The sequence below is a fragment of the Oncorhynchus masou genome, unplaced genomic scaffold (assembly GCF_036934945.1).
Source record: "Oncorhynchus masou masou isolate Uvic2021 unplaced genomic scaffold, UVic_Omas_1.1 unplaced_scaffold_594, whole genome shotgun sequence".
Lineage (NCBI taxonomy): Eukaryota > Metazoa > Chordata > Actinopteri > Salmoniformes > Salmonidae > Oncorhynchus > Oncorhynchus masou.
Window position 1 is genome coordinate 383,697 of NW_027012364.1, and position 18,117 is coordinate 401,813.

At 47.2% G+C, this 18,117-nt stretch overlaps 1 protein-coding gene across 4 annotated transcripts in view; it reads left to right on the plus strand.

Moving 5' to 3' along the window:
• LOC135536312 (NACHT, LRR and PYD domains-containing protein 5-like) overlaps window positions 1-2,618 on the plus strand; it is a 50,006-nt gene extending 47,388 nt beyond the window's left edge. For all 4 annotated transcript variants that reach the window (XM_064962666.1, XM_064962667.1, XM_064962668.1 and 1 more), the window contains 2 exons: window positions 1,014-1,296; window positions 1,592-2,618. In XM_064962666.1, the coding sequence (XP_064818738.1) occupies window positions 1,014-1,296; window positions 1,592-1,598 (290 nt within the window). In that variant the 3' untranslated portion in view covers window positions 1,599-2,618. The remainder of the gene's footprint in view (window positions 1-1,013; window positions 1,297-1,591) is intronic.
• Window positions 2,619-18,117: the final 15,499 nt, after the last annotated feature.

Sequence of the window (18,117 nt, forward strand, 5' to 3'; positions counted from 1 at the left end):
TTCGGTTTCCATTTGATTACATTTTTTTTTAAAGGTCGTTTTTTAGCTGTCCCGGTATATATCCCACCAGAGGGTGAATGGAATCATATTGCAAATGTACAAAACATCACCAATCACGATGTGGCCTTTTCTTCTAAACGGAAAAGATTTCGAAGACGAAACTTGGTGAGCATAGGTTTGGCGTAATGGGCAGTGGACCCCGAACAAGATGGCATCGAGGCCTCAATGCTTTTTGAGTTATGGCCATTTCTCTGGGATTAAAGGTCAAAAATGAATATAGAGCGCTAATTTGACCTCTTTACGTCAAAGTACATAAACCTACGGTGTTAGGAAAAAAGAACCAGCCATTTATCTATCGTAATTTAACTTCTCTGGGCTACGCATCCCGAGTACAGGATCTCTTTCCTAAACAACCGCTGAATTGCGGGGCGCCAAATGCATAAATATTACTAAAAATATTTAGAATCATGCAATCACAAGTAAAATATACCAAAACGCAGCTTAGCTTGTTGTTAATCCAGCTATCGTGTCAGATTTTGAAAATATATTTTACAGCGAAAGAAATCCAAGCTTTTGTGAGTGTAGCTTTCAATGCTACAACAGCTTAGCATTATATTAGCTTGGTTAGCTTGGTCATGAAAGTAAGAAAAAGTAATGAATCGCTTACCTTTGATAATCTTCGGATGTTTCCACTCACGAGACTCCCAGTTACACAACAAATCTTCTTTTCGTTCGATAAATATTACTTTTATCACAAAAAAACGCCATTTGGGTTGCGCATTATGCTCAGAGAATCAAAGCCGTGTTCCGTTCGACAAATTCCAAAAAGTATCCGTAATGGTTGTAGAAACTGGTTTTATTTTGACTGACTTGAATATGAATTGACGACAACCCTGGAGTCAGCTCAAAACAAGACATGACTATCAGAGGAATGTTAACTGGAGAGACTGTTAGATGTAGAAACAGCTGCTGTTCGCCCTAAAGACATATTCATTTAATTCACCCCCCTTCAGCATTAACACTCTCTGGGATTCCTGCTGAGGAGTTTCTGAAGAAACACAGGGCTGAACTCATTCAGGGAGTCAAAAACACAATGCCAATAGCAGACGATCTGTCGTCAAAGAGCATGATTGGTGATGAAGAGTACTCCAGAATAAAAGCTGAAACAACTGAACAGGAGCGAATGAGAGAACTACTGAACGCAGTCCTCCCTAAAGGACCAGAAGTGATGGGAGCTTGTCTCAAAGCTCTCAGTGAACATGAACACCATCTTGTTAAGTACTTGAGTGAATCGAGGTAAGACCGGTTTCTTTTCTCCCTCCCTTGAATATGTGGAATGATTAAATATAGGTCAAATAAAAACATAGCTACCCAGATCAAAGAGTCTTTTTCAGAATGGAAGCATGTTTTTGTGTTGCTGCCTGTAATAAATGTATCTTTTTATAGTTCTATCATAGGACCATCATCAAATCATTGCCTCAGGCGTATCATAGGACAATCATCACATCATTATCTCAGGTATCTAACACCTCCTTCTTCTCCATACTTTCTGATCTCTCTCTTCCCTTCTCCTCCATCCTCTGTCTTGTAGCACCTAATCTGAAGATGCTGAGGCCTGTCTCCTAGTCTGTGGACAAAGACACTTCTCCACCTAATCTGAAGATGCTGAGGCCTGTCTCCTAGTCTGTGGACAAAGACACTTCTCCACTTAATCTGAAGATACTAAGGCCTGTCTCCTAGTCTGTGGACAAAGACACTTCTCCACCTAATCTGAAGATGCTGAGGCCTGTCTTCTAGTCTGTGGACAAAGACACTTCTCCACCTAATCTGAAGATACTGAGGCCTGTCCCCTAGTCTGTGGACAAAGACACTTCTCCACCTAATCTGAAGATGCTGAGGCCTGTCCCCTAGTCTGTGGACAAAGACACTTAAATGATTGTAATGCAAATGTTTATGTTTGTGCTATTATTTTAAGAAATGTCTGTGTTTTATTCATGTGCTGTTCTATAAACCAATTTGTGTGTTCATCAAGTGGCTGACTGTACAAATCCTCACTAACAGTAGATGTAATTTGTGTATATATATATATGCTAAATCATGCAAATATAACTTGTCTCTGTATAGCTGTATATAAGTCAACTGTTGGGTCTGACCAGGGAGAGCTCCTGATTGACATGTGTACCATGGTTCATTGAGTTGGGTCTGACCAGGGAGAGCTCCTGATTGACATGTGTACTATGGTTCATTGAGTTGGGTCTGACCAGGCATAGCCCCTGATTGACATGTGTACTGTGGTTCATTGAGTTGGGTCTGACCAGGCATAGCCCCTGATTGACATGTGTACTGTGGTTCATTGAGTTGGGTGTGACCAGGTATAGTCCGATTGTAAATGTTATTTGAAAATCACATATGAGATGCAGCAATATTTGGTGAATATTTGGTGTGCATTTTGTTGTAGAGAATTCCCGCTAATACTAGCTAGCAACTTACTGTGTCTGGTGGGGGGGTTCGTATATTTTGTACAGTGTGTGAGTGCAGAGTTGGATGGTGAGACCTGCATTGACGTGCAATTTTTGTGCCGTTCCTATCAGAATACATCTCCATGACTGGTGCTACAAGTTGGAGTTCGTGTCGATGATTGTACACAGCGCAAGAAGAGTACTGTTACAGTGGATGGTGTCAGATATTGAATAGAGGTGCTAGTGTCAGATATTGAATAGAGGTGCTAGTGTCAGATATTGAATAGAGGTGCTAGTGTCAGATATTGAATAGAGGTGCTAGTGTCAGATATTGAATAGAGGCGCTAGTGTCAGATATTGAATAGAGGCGCTGGTGTCAGATATTGAATAGAGGTGCTAGTGTCAGATATTGAATAGAGGTGCTGGTGTCAGATATTGAATAGAGGTGCTAGTGTCAGATATTGAATAGAGGTGCTAGTGTCAGATATTGAATAGAGGTGCTAGTGTCAGATATTGAATAGATGTACTGGTGTCAGATGTTGAATAAAGGTGATAGTGTCAGATATTGAATACATTTACATTTACATTTAAGTCATTTAGCAGACGCTCTTATCCAGAGCGACTTACAAATTGGTGAATTCACCTTCTGACATCAGTGGAACAGCCACTTTACAATAGTGCATCTAAATCATTTAAGGGGGGTGAGAAGGATTGCTTTATCCTATCCTAGGTATTCCTTGAAGAGGTGGGGTTTCAGGTGTCTCCGGAAGGTGGTGATTGACTCCGCTGTCCTGGCGTCGTGAGGGAGTTTGTTCCACCATTGGGGGGCCAGAGCAGCGAACAGTTTTGACTGGGCTGAGCGGGAACTGTACTTCCTCAGTGGTAGGGAGGCGAGCAGGCCAGAGGTGGATGAACGCAGTGCCCTTGTTTGGGTGTAGGGCCTGATCAGAGCCTGGAGGTACTGCGGTGCCGTTCCCCTCACAGCTCCGTAGGCAAGCACCATGGTCTACACCAATAGAGGTACTGGTGTCAGATATTGAATAGAGGTACTGGTGTCAGATATTGAATAGAGGTACTGGTGTCAGATATTGAATAGAGGTGATAGTGTCAGATATTAAATAGAGGTGCTAGTGTCAGATATTAAATAGAGGTGCTAGTGTCAGATATTGAATAGAGTTGCTAGTGTCAAATATTGAATAGAGGTACTGGTGTCAGATGTTGAATAGAGGTGATAGTGTCAGATATTGAATAGAGGTGCTAGTGTCAGATATTGAATAGAGGTGCTGGTGTCAGATATTGAATAGAGGTGCTAGTGTCAGATATTGAATAGAGGTGCCAGTGTCAGATATTGAATACAACCAAAAGGTTGTATTTGTCTCACTCAGTTGTGGTTTGATGTGTAAAAATGAAAACATATCTACAAATAGAGGACCATTAGGACAATTCAAGTTGATTTATCAATGACAAATATACTTCATATTAGTAGTCAATACTCACCAATAAGCCATCCATCCTCATCAGCTCCCTCCTGGAGGTGGAGAGGCCAACACTGTTCTGAAGAACGAACAAGACGTGCTTTCTACATAGTCTATCACCTTCACATTAAGAGTAGAAGGCTTCTCTGTTCACATAGTCTATCACCTTCACATTAAGAGTAGAAGCCTTCTCTGTTCACATAGTCTATCACCTTCACATTAAGAGTAGGAGCCTTCTCTGTTCACATAGTCTATCACCTTCACATTAAGAGTAGAAGCCTTCTCTGTTCACATAGTCTATCACCTTCACATTAAGAGTAGAAGCCTTCTCTGTTCACATAGTCTATCACCTTAAACTGTTGCGTGTGTGCATCTGGCTGAAGTTCCCCCTGCCGCCTCTACACTCTAGGCGACCCTGCCACCTCTACACTCTAACCACTAGTCTACACTCTAACCACCTCTACACTCTAACCACTAGGCTACCCTGCCACCTCTACACTCTAACCACTAGGCTACCCTGCCACCTCTACACTCTAACCACTAGTCTACCCTGCCGCCTCTACACTCTAACCACTAGGCTACCCTGCCACCTCTACACTCTAACCACTAGGTTACCCTGCCGCCTCTACACTCTAACCACTAGTCTACCCTGCCTCCTCTACACTCTAACCACTAGGCTACCCTGCCACCTCTACACTCTAACCACTAGTCTACCCTGCCGCCTCTACACTCTAACCACTAGGCTACCCTGCCACCTCTACACTCTAACCACTAGGTTACCCTGCCGCCTCTACACTCTAACCACAAGGCTACCTTGCCACCTCTACACTCTAACCACTAGGCGACCCTGCCGCCTCTACACTCTAACCACTAGGTTACCCTGCCGCCTCTACACTCTAACCACTAGGCTACCCTGCCGCCTCTACACTCTAACCACTAGTCTACCCTGCCTCCTCTACACTCTAACCACTAGGCTACCCTGCCGCCTCTACACTCTAACCACTAGGCTACCCTGCCACCTCTACACTCTAACCACTAGGCGACCCTGCCGCCTCTACACTCTAACCACTAGGTTACCCTGCCGCCTCTACACTCTAACCACTAGGCTACCCTGCCGCCTCTACACTCTAACCACTAGTCTACCTGCCACCTCTACACTCTAACCACTAGTCTACCTGCCACCTCTACACTCTAACCACTAGTCTACCCTGCCACCTCTACACTCTAACCACTAGGCTACCCTGCCACCTCTACACTCTAACCACTAGTCTACCCTGCCGCCTCTACACTCTAACCACTAGGTTACCCTGCCGCCTCTACACTCTAACCACTAGGCTACCCTGCCGCCTCTACACTCTAACCACTAGTCTACCCTGCCTCCTCTACACTCTAACCACTAGGCTACCCTGCCGCCTCTACACTCTAACCACTAGGCTACCCTGCCACCTCTACACTCTAACCACTAGGCGACCCTGCCGCCTCTACACTCTAACCACTAGGTTACCCTGCCGCCTCTACACTCTAACCACAAGGCTACCTTGCCACCTCTACACTCTAACCACTAGGCGACCCTGCCGCCTCTACACTCTAACCACTAGGTTACCCTGCCGCCTCTACACTCTAACCACTAGGCTACCCTGCCGCCTCTACACTCTAACCACTAGTCTACCCTGCCTCCTCTACACTCTAACCACTAGGCTACCCTGCCGCCTCTACACTCTAACCACTAGGCTACCCTGCCACCTCTACACTCTAACCACTAGGCGACCCTGCCGCCTCTACACTCTAACCACTAGGTTACCCTGCCGCCTCTACACTCTAACCACTAGGCTACCCTGCCGCCTCTACACTCTAACCACTAGGCTACCTGCCTCCTCTACACTCTAACCACTAGTCTACCCTGCCACCTCTACACTCTAACCACTAGGCTACCCTGCCGCCCAGTGTGTGAGATGCCTCTGGCTGAAAAGTTCCCCTTGCCAAAAACCTGATGATGGATCAGCGGGTGTCAAATCTTCCAACAGATCAGATCAGACATCTCTCATTGTGTTTCCATTATCTCAGTCTGTTATAGTATTTACACAGTAGTTGACCTTTCACACGTTCCTCTAATTTAACACATTACTGGCCTTTTATGTGGATTATTATCGTATCAAATGACCTGATGTGGTCAGATTATATACAGCCTGTCAAGACATGTTGAATTTACAGTGGAAATACAAATACAGTGCCTTGCGAAAGTATTCGGCCCCCTTGAACTTTGCAACCTTTTGCCACATTTCAGGCTTCAAACATAAAGATATAAAACTGTATTTTTTTGTGAAGAATCAACAACAAGTGGGACACAATCATGAAGTGGAACGACATTTATTGGATATTTAAAACTTTTTTAACAAATCAAAAACTGAAAAATTGGGTGTGCAAAATTATTCAGCCCCTTTACTTTCAGTGCAGCAAACTCTCTCCAGAAGTTCAGTGAGGATCTCTGTAAATAAAACAATAATGTCAGTATTACTCTCACAATTTCACACATTTTCGACATACAGTACAGTTTCCCCATTCTCCACTTGACAAGCAGTTCCCTTATTCCACCACTCGGCACTGTTCTGTACGTACCATGGTCACGGGGCTGCACACTGTCAAGATACCGTTTATATTGATAAACCTCACACTTTTCGTGGTAATGATCCCAATCACGGTTCACACACAGATTATCTCCTACGTTTGATAATTAAATGAGGCCTCGGGTAACGAATAATAACAATAACAACAGTAAAAACAATCATTATTTTGAAAACAAGAAAAATTATAAAGTGCATCAAATAAAGGAGAAGATAAAGGTTAACAAACAACACATTAGTGTGTTTGGGGGGTTTGAAAAAGAATTGTATTTTAGAACACAACAGGACAGAAACAAAACTATGACGGGAGACAAATTCAAAGGAAATTAAACCAAAGCTGGTTTGTTGTTACTAACGACCACCATGGATCACTTCCTCATTTACACATTACCCAAACAGACTCTTACCCTTCCCCCCCACACCGAACAGACTCTTACCCTCCCCCCCCACACCTAACAGACTCTTACCCTTCCCCCCACCAGCCAACAGACTCTTACCCTTCCCCCAACACCTAACATACTCTTACCCTTCCCCCCCACACCTAACAGACTCTTACCCTTCCCCCCACCACCAAACAGACTCATACCCTTCCCTCCCAACACCTAACAGACTCTTACCCTGCCCCCAACACCTAACAGACTCTTACCCTTCCCCCCACACCTAACAGACTCTTACACTTCCCCCCACCAGCCAACAGACTCTTACCCTTCCCCACCACCTAACAGACTCTTACCCTGTCCCCCAACACCAAACAGACTCATACCCTTCCCTCCCAACACCTAACAGACTCTTACCCTGCCCCCAACACCTAACAGACTCTTACCCTTCCCCCCACACCTAACAGACTCGTACCCTTCCCCCCCACACCTAACAGACTCTTACCCTTCCCCCCCACACCTAACAGACTCGTACCCTACCCCAACACCTAACAGACTCTTACCCTTCCCCCCCACACCTAACAGACTCTTACCCTTCCCCCCACCAGCCAACAGACTCTTACCCTTCCCCCACCACCTAACAGACTCTTACCCTGCCCCCAACACCAAACAGACTCATACCCTTCCCTCCCACACCTAACAGACTCTTACCCTTCCCCCCAACACCTAACAGACTCGTACCCTTCCCCCCAACACCTAACAGACTCTTACCCTGCCCCCCAACACCTAACATACTCTTACCCTGCCCCCAACACCTAACAGACTCTTACCCTGCCCCCCAACACCTAACAGACTCGTACCCTTCCCCCCCAACACCTAACAGACTCTTACCCTTCCCCCCACACCTAACAGACTCATACCCTTCCCCCCAACACCTAACAGACTCTTACCCTGACCCCACCACCTAACAGACTCTTACCCTGCCCCCCAACACTTAACAGACTCTTACCCTTCCCCCCCAACACCTAACAGACTCGTACCCTACCCCAACACCTAACAGACTCTTACCCTTCCCCCCCACACCTAACAGACTCGTACCCTACCCCAACACCTAACAGACTCTTACCCTTCCCCCCCACACCTAACAGACTCTTACCCTTCCCCCCCACACCTAACAGACTCGTACCCTACCCCAACACCTAACAGACTCGTACCCTTCCCCCCCACACCTAACAGACTCTTACCCTGCCCCCAACACCTAACAGACTCTTACCCTTCCCCCCACACCTAACAGACTCTTACCCTGCCCCCCAACACCTAACAGACTCTTACCCTTCCCCCCACACCTAACAGACTCTTACCCTGCCCCCCAACACCTAACAGACTCTTACCCTTCCCCCCACACCTAACAGACTCTTACCCTTCCCCCCCAACACCTAACAGACTGGGAGCCTTCCCTCCCAACACCTAACAGACTCTTACCCTGCCCCAACACCTAACAGACTCTTACCCTTCCCCCCACACCTAACAGACTCATACCCTTCCCCCCAACACCTAACAGACTGGTGCACTTCCCCCCAACACCTAACAGACTCTTACCCTGCCCCAACACCTAACAGACTCTTACCCTTCCCCCCACACCTAACAGACTCATACCCTTCCCCCCAACACCTAACAGACTCTTACCCTGACCCCACCACCTAACAGACTCTTACCCTGCCCCCCAACACCTAACAGACTCTTACCCTCCCCCCACACCTAACAGACTCGTACCCTTCCCCCCAACACCTAACAGACTCTTACCCTGACCCCACCACCTAACAGACTCTTGCCCTTCCCCCCAACACCTAACAGACTCTTACCCTTCCACCCAACACCTAACAGACTCTTACCCTTCCCTCCCAACACCTAACAGACTCTTACCCTGCCCCCAACACCTAACAGACTCTTACCCTTCCCCCCCACACCTAACAGACTCTTACCCTTCCCTCCCAACACCTAACAGACTCTTACCCTGCCCCCAACACCTAACAGACTCATACCCTTCCCCCCCAACACCTAACAGACTCTTACCCTGACCCCACCACCTAACAGACTCGTACCCTTCCCCCACCACCTAACAGACTCTTACCCTGCCCCCCAACACCTAAATGACTCTTAACCTTCCCCCCCACAACTAACAGAATCTTACCCATCCCCCCAACACCTAACAGACTCTTACCCTTCCCCCCACACCTAACAGACTCGTACCCTTCCCCCAACACCTAACAGACTCTTACCCTGACCCCACCACCTAACAGACTCTTACCCTTCCCCCCAACACCTAACAGACTCGTACCCTACCCCAACACCTAACAGACTCTTACCCTGCCTCCCAACACCTAACAGACTCTTACCCTTCCCCCCACACCTAACAGACTCGTACCCTTCCCCCCCACAACTAACAGACTCTTACCCTTCCCTCCCACACCTAACAGACACTTACCCTTCCCCCCCAACACCTAACAGACTCTTACCCTGCCCCCAACACCTAACAGACTCTTACCCTGCCTCCCAACACCTAACAGACTCTTACCCTTCCCCCCACACCTAACAGACTCGTACCCTTCCCCCAACACCTAACAGACTCGTACCCTACCCCCAACACCTAACAGACTCTTACCCTGCCCCCCAACACCTAAATGACTCTTACCCTTCCCCCCCACAACTAACAGACTCTTACCCTTCCCCCCACACCTAACAGACTCTTACCCTTCCCCCCAACACCTAACAGACTCCTACCCTGCCCCCACCATCCAACAGACTCTTACCCTTCCCCCCACACCTAACAGACTCTTACCCTTCCCCCCAACACCTAACAGACTCTTACCCTTCCCCCCACACCTAACAGACTCGTACCCTTCCCCCCAACACCTAACAGACTCGTACCCTACCCCCAACACCTAACAGACTCTTACCCTGCCCCCAACACCTAAATGACTCTTACCCTTCCCCCCACAACTAACAGACTCTTACCCTTCCCCCCACACCTAACAGACTCTTACCCTTCCCCCCAACACCTAACAGACTCCTACCCTGCCCCCACCATCCAACAGACTCTTACCCTTCCCCCCAACACCTAACAGACTCTTACCCTGCCCCCACCATCCAACAGACTCTCACCCTTCCCCCTCCCCCACCACCTAACAGACTCTTACCCTTCCCCCCCTACCACCCATCAGACTCTTACACTGCCCCAACACCCAACGGATTTTTTTTTATTTTTTTATTTTTTTATTTCACCTTTATTTAACCAGGTAGGCAAGTTGAGAACAAGTTCTCATTTACAATTGCGACCTGGCCAAGATAAAGCAAAGCAGTTCGACACATACAACGACACAGAGTTACACATGGAGCAAAACAAACATACAGTCAATAATACAGTTTAAACAAGTCTATATACGATGTGAGCAAATGAGGTGAGATAAGGGAGGTAAAGGCAAAAAAAGGCCATGGTGGCAAAGTAAATACAATATCGCAAGCAAAACACTGGAATGGTAGATTTGCAATGGAAGAATGTGCAAAGTAGAAATAAAAATAATGGGGTGCAAAGGAGCAAAATAAATAAATTAATTAAATACAGTAGGGAAAGAGGTAGTTGTTTGGGCTAAAATATAGGTGGGCTATGTACAGGTATAGTAATCTGTGAGATGCTCTGACAGTTGGTGCTTAAAGCCAGTGAGGGAGATAAGTGTTTCCAGTTTCAGTGCTTTTTGTAGTTCGGTCCAGTCATTGGCAGCAGAGAACTTGGAAGGAGAGGCGGCCAAAGAAAGAATTGGTTTTGGGGGTGACGAGAGAGATATACCTGCTGGAGCGTGTGCTACAGGTGGGAGAACCTATGGTGACCAGCGAGTTGAGATAAGGGGGGACTTTACCTAGCAGGGTCTTGTAGACGACATGGAGCCAGTGGGTTTGGCGACGAGTATGAAGCGAGGACCAGCCAACGAGAGCGTACAGGTCGCAATGGTGGGTAGTATATGGGGCTTTGGTGACAAAACGGATTGCACTGTGATTGACTGCATCCAATTTGTTGAGTAGGGTATTGGAGGCTATTTTGTAAATGACATCGCCAAAGTCGAGGATTGGTAGGATAAATGTAATGTATGTTTGGCAGAATGAGTGAAGGATGCTTTGTTTGCGAAATAGGAAGCCAATTCTAGATTTAACTTTGGATTGGAGATATTTGATATGGGTCTGGAAGGAGAGTTTACAGTCTAACCAGACACCTAAGTATTTGTAGTTATCCACGTATTCTAAATCAGAGCCGTCCAGAGTAGTGATGTTGGACAGGCGGGTAGGTGCGGGTAGCGATCTGTTGAAGAGCATGCATTTAGTTTTACTTGTATTTAAGAGCAATTGGAGGCCACGGAAGGAGAGTTGTATGGCATTGAAGCTTGCCTGGAGGGTTGTTAACACAGTGTCCAAAGAAGGGCCAGAAGTATACAGAATGGTGTTGTCTGCGTAGAGGTGGATCAGAGACTCACCAGCAGCAAGAGCGACCTCATTGATGTATACAGAGAAGAGAGTCGATCCAAGAATTGAACCCTGTGGCACCCCCATAGAGACTGCCAGAGGTCCGGACAGCAGACCCTCCGATTTGACACACTGAACTCTATCAGAGAAGTAGTTGGTGAACCAGGCGAGGCAATCATTTGAGAAACCAAGGCTGTCGAGTCTGCCGATGAGGATGTGGTGATTGACAGAGTCGAAAGCCTTGGCCAGATCAATGAACACGGCTGCACAGTAATGTTTCTTATCGATGGCGGTTAAGATATCGTTTAGGACCTTGAGTGTGGCTGAGGTGCACCCATGACCAGCTCTGAAACCAGATTGCATAGCAGAGAAGGTGAGATTCTAAATGGTCGGTAGTCTGTTTGTTGACTTGGCTTTCGAAGACCTTAGAAAGGCAGGGTAGGATAGATATAGGTCTGTAGCAGTTTGGGTCAAGAGTGTGTCCCCCCCTTTGAAGAGGGGGATGACCGCACCTGCTTTCCAATCTTTGGGGATCTCAGACGACACGAAAGAGAGGTTGAACTGGCTAGTAATAGGGGTGGCAACAATTTCGGCAGATAATTTTAGAAAGAAAGGGTCCAGATTGTCTAGCCCGGCTGATTTGTAGGTGTCCAGATTTTGCAGCTCTTTCAGAACATCAGCTGAATGGATTTGGGAGAAGGAGAAATAGGGAAGGCTTTGGGCGAGTTGCTGTGGGGGGTGCAGTGCTGTTGACCGGGGTAGGAGTAGCCAGGTGGAAAGCATGGCCAGCCGTAGAAAAATGCTTATTGAAATTCTCAATTATGGTGGATTTATCAGTGGTGACAGTGTTTCCTATCTTCAGTGCAGTGGGCAGCTGGGAGGTGTTCTTATTCTCCATGGACTTTACTATATGAAAAACCACGGTGGAGCACACACGCCACCTGTTGGATTTTTGAAGTGTTACAACTGGCAATTGCCATATGGCATTTGCAAAACATTTTGCATGAATCAACGCCGATTTGGGTGGTATTGTCCATCGTGTACATGGTTTGTACTATGCCAATGTTTTCCCATTCATTTTTGTCCATTTCAGGGGGGTATTCCCTTACAGTGTCCCAGAACCTTTTTGAGTTAGTGTTGCAGGAAGCAAATTTCTGCTTGAAAAAGCTAGCCTTGGCTTTTCTAACTGCCTGTGTGTAATGGTTTCTAGCTTCCCTGAACAGCTGCATATCACGGGGGCTGTTCGATGCTAATGCAGAACGCCATAGGATGTTTTTTTTGTGTTGGTTAAGGGCAGTCAGGTCTGGGGAGAACCAAGGGCTATATCTGTTCCTGGTTCTAAATTTCTTAAATGGGGCCTGTTTATTTAAGATGGTTAGGAAGGCATTTAAAAAAAATATCCAGGCATGCTCTACTGACGGGATGAGATCAATATCCTTCCAGGATACCCTGGCCAGGTCGATTAGAAAGACCTGCTCGCTGAAGTGTTTCAGGGAGCGTTTTACAGTGATGAGTGGGGGTCGTTTGACCGCTGACCCATTACGGATGCAGGCAATGAGGCAGTGATTGCTGAGATCTTGGTTGAAGAAAGCAGAGGTGTATTTAGAGGGCAAGTTGGTTAGGATGATATCTATGAGGGTGCCCGTGTTTAAGGCTTTGGGGAGGTACCTGGTATGTTCATTGATAATTTGTGTGACATTGAGGGCATCAAGTTTAGATTGTAGGATGGCTGGGGTGTTAAGCATGTTCCAGTTTAGGTCGCCTAGCAGCATGAGCTCTGAACATAGATGGGGGGCAATCAGTTCACATATGGTGTCCAGAGCACACCTGGGGGCAGAGGGTGGTCTATAGCAGACTGCAACAGTGAGAGACTTGTTTTTAGAGAGGTGGATTTTTACCCTGCCCCCCCACCACCCAACGGACTCTTACCCTGCCCACACCACCCAATGTACTCTTACCCTGCCCACACCACCCAATGTACTCTTACCCTACCCCCACCACCCAACAGACTCTTACCCTGCCCCCACCACCCAACAGACTCGCACCTTGCCCCCACCACCCAACAGACTTGCACCTTGCCCCCACCACCCAACAGACTCGCACCTTGCCCCAACCACCCAACAGACTCTTACCCTGCCCCCCACCACCCAACAGACTCGCACCTTGCCCCCACCACCCAACAGACTCTTACCCTGCCCCCCACCACCCAACAGACTCGCACCTTGCCCCACCACCAAACAGACTCTTACCTTGCCCCCACCACCCAACAGACTCCTACCCTGCCCCACCACCCAACGGACTCTTACCCTGCCCCCCACCACCAAACAGACTCTTACACTGCCCCCTCCCCCACCACCTAACAGACTCTTACCTTGCCCCCCCACCCAACGGACTCTTACCCTGCCCCACCACCCAATGGACTCTTACCCTGCCCCCCACCACCAAACAGACTCTTACACTGCCCCCTCCCCCACCACCTAACAGACTCTTACCTTGCCCCCCCCACCCAACAGACAACATATTTGATGTGGAAAAATATCAGAGACTTCGTGAATGGTGGCCCTCAAGAGCTTTTGATGGTGATTTGATGGTCTCCAGAATGGAAAACGTTGGGAACCACTGAGCTCGTCAGTCATATCTGTGCGTTAACATGATAGGAAGGGTAACCAATGACATACAAATATTTTGCTAACCAAAAAAAACAGACTGATTAGAATGTTTGGTCTATGACTCTACATTGAACCAATCACAGTAATCAGAGACCAACTCACACACACAGTATGTACAGAGACACACGAAATACATTCCTTTTAATTCACATGTACAGCATTTATTTGACAGAGAGTCTGCACATCAGCAATATGATGCCATTTGTCATTGGTAAAGGAGTGACATATGTCCTTCAGACACTCTCAAGTCATTGGTAAAGGAGTGACATATGTCCTTCAGACACTCTCAAGTCATTGGTAAAGGGGTGACAGGTTAACAGCTCCTTATATGTCCTTCAGACACTCTCAAGTCATTGGTAAAGGGGTGACAGGTTAACAGCTCCTTATATGTCCTTCAGACACTCTCAAGTCATTGGTAAAGGAGTGACAGGTTAACAGCTCCTTATATGTCCTTCAGATACTCTCAAGTCATTGGTAAAGGGGTGACAGGTTAAAAGCTCCTTATATGTCCTTCAGACACTCTCAAGTCATTGGTAAAGGGGTGACAGGTCACACAGCTCCTTATATGTCCTTCAGACACTCTCAAGTCATTGGTAAAGGAGTGACAGGTCACACAGCTCCTTATATGTCCTTCAGACACTCTCAAGTCATTGGTAAAGGAGTGACAGGTTAACAGCTCCTTATATGTCCTTCAGACACTCTCAAGTCATTGGTAAAGGGGTGACAGGTTAACAGCTCCTTATATGTCCTTCAGACACTCTCAAGTCATAAAGGGGTGACAGGTTAACAATATGTCCTTCAGAAACTCTCAAGTCATTGGTGACAGGTTAACAGCTCCTTATATGTCCTTCAGACACTCTCAAGTCATTGGTAAAGGAGTGACAGGTTAACAGCTCCTTATATGTCCTTCAGACACTCTCAAGTCATTGGTAAAGGAGTGACAGGTTAACAGCTCCTTATATGTCCTTCAGACACTCTCAAGTCATTGGTAAAGGAGTGACAGGTTAACAGCTCCTTATATGTCCTTCAGACACTCTCAAGTCATTGGTAAAGGGGTGACAGGTTAACAGCTCCTTCTGTCCTTCAATGGTCAATGTGTTCCAGACATGAGGCTCTCACTGAGAAAACTGCTGATAGACGGAGGTGGTTGTGTTGATATTCAGCCTCTCTCATGAACCTCTAACAGGCCAACACTGTACAATGTATTCATAAAATACATTTATGTTGAATGTGTGTAGGACTGACTGACCCTCCTGCTAGATAGGTGTCCAGCTAGGTACCTAGTGGAGGACTAACTGACCCTCCTTCTAGATAGGGGTCCAGCTAGGTACCTAGTGGATGACTGACGGACCCTCCTGCTAGATAGGGGTCCAGCTAGGTACCTAGTGGAGTACGAACTGACCCTCCTGCTAGATAGGGGTCCAGCTAGGTACCTAGTGGAGGACTAACTGACCCTCCAGCTAGATAGGGGTCCAGCTAGGTACCTAGTGGAGGACTAACTGACCCTCCTGCTAGATAGGGGTCCAGCTAGGTACCTAGTGGAGGACTAACTGACCCTCCTGCTAGATAGGGGTCCAGCTAGGTACCTAGTGGAGGACTAACTGACCCTCCTGCTAGATAGGGGTCCAGCTAGGTACCTAGTGGAGGACTGACTGACCCTCCTGCTAGATAGGGGTCCAGCTAGGTACCTAGTGGAGGACTAACTGACCCTCCTGCTAGATAGGGGTCCAGCTAGGTACCTAGTGGAGGACTAACTGACCCTCCTGCTAGATAGGGGTCCAGCTAGGTACCTAGTGGAGGACTGACGGACCCTCCTGCTAGATAGGGGTCCAGCTAGGTACCTAGTGGATGACTGACAGACCCTCCTTCTAGATAGGGGTCCAGCTAGGTACCTAGTGGAGGACTAACTGACCCTCCTGCTAGATAGGGGTCCAGCTAGGTACCTAGTGGAGGACTAACTGACCCTCCTGCTAGATAGGGGTCCAGCTAGGTACCTAGTGGAGGACTAACTGACCCTCCTGCTAGATAGGGGTCCAGCTAGGTACCTAGTGGAGGACTAACTGACCCTCCTGCTAGATAGGGGTCCAGCTAGGTACCTAGTGGAGGACTAACTGACCCTCCTGCTAGAAGATCCACATGTCCAGAAGGCTGCAGAAGGAGAGAGGCTGTGTGGTTGGTCCTTCAGTAAGTTTGTTATTATAGTGGTCATGTTTGATTGACATTTTCTGTACATTGTTGTGACCCTGAATTTAAGCAACAGACAGCAAGAACATGTTGAACCATCCTGCCTGTCTACTCTGCCTGGTCTCCCCACCTCCAGGGGTTGACTACAACTGTTGATATGAAGCTCTATCCAAAGACAGGGGTCCAGCTCCCCAATAAGTTTGAACATCCTGGAACACGACTCAGTTCCTTTTCTCAACACCATGTCGGTGATGTCACGTGCCTTCTCTGCCCTCTCAGCGATTCCCCCTTTCGTGAGTCCATTTCCTCATTTCCTTCAGACAGATGGAGTTGTAATCCGATAAAAAATCTAAGGAAGGTCAAGATGACAACGTGGTGGTGTGTATCTTTGACTAGCCTCACAGTGACACTCAAAGTCAATCTTAAATGAATCATTATTTTTTGTCAGTGAGCTGAGAGGTTCCAACCAACTCAATGAACCACAGTACACATGTCAATCAGGGGCTATGCCTGGTCAGACCCAACTCAATGAACAACAGTACACATGTCAATCAGGGGCTATGCCTGGTCAGACCCAACTCAATGAACCATAGTACACATGTCAATCAGGGGCTATGCCTGGTCAGACCCAACTCAATGAACAACAGTACAGATGTCAATCAGGGGCTATGCCTGGTCAGACCCAACTCAATGAACAACAGTACAGATGTCAATCAGGGGCTATGCCTGGTCAGACCCAACTCAATGAACAACAGTACAGATGTCAATCAGGAGCTATGCCTGGTCAGACCCAACTCAATGAACAACAGTACAGATGTCAATCAGGGGCTATGCCTGGTCAGACCCAACTAAATGCACCATAGTACACATGTCAATCAGGGGCTATGCCTGGTCAGACCCAACTCAATGAACCATAGTACACATGTCAATCAGGGGCTATGCCTGGTCAGACCCAACTCAATGCACCACAGTACACATGTCAATCAGGGGCTATGCCTGGTCAGACCCAACTCAATGAACCATAGTACACATGTCAATCAGGAGCCCTCCCTGGTCAGACCCACCAGTTCTCTCATATATGGCTATACACAGACAAGCTAAATTTGCATGATTTAGCATAATTAATGAACCATTACTGTTTGCTTCATTCATGTGACCGACCAATACTGGTTCATAGCATTGGACAGACCAACACGTCACCAGTCTTCTTCTCTCTTAGATGAGACCTTGAAACTGAGATATCTCGTTCTCAAACCAACGTCTGGCCTTACTGCCAAATTACATCTACTGTTTGTGAGGATTTGTACAGTCAGCCACTTGCATGAACACACAAATTAGTTTACAGAACAGCACATGAATAAAACACAGACATTTGTTAAAAGAATAGCACAAACAAACATTTCCCTTAAAATCACTTAAGTGTCTTTGTCCACAGACTAGGAGACAGGCCTCAGCATCTTCAGATTAGGTGGAGAAGTGTCTTTGTCCACAGACTAGGAGACAGGCCTCAGCATCTTCAGATTAGGTGGAGAAGTGTCTTTGTCCACAGACTAGGAGACAGGCCTCAGCATCTTCAGATTAGGTGGAGAAGTGTCTTTGTCCACAGACTAGGAGACAGGCCTCAGTATCTTCAGATTAGGTGGAGAAGTGTCTTTGTCCACAGACTAGAAGACAGGCCTCAGTATCTTCAGATTAGGTGGAGAAGTGTCTTTGTCCACAGACTAGGAGACAGGCCTCAGCATCTTCAGATTAGGTGGAGAAGTGTCTTTGTCCACAGACTAGGAGACAGGCCTCAGTATCTTCAGATTAGGTGGAGAAGT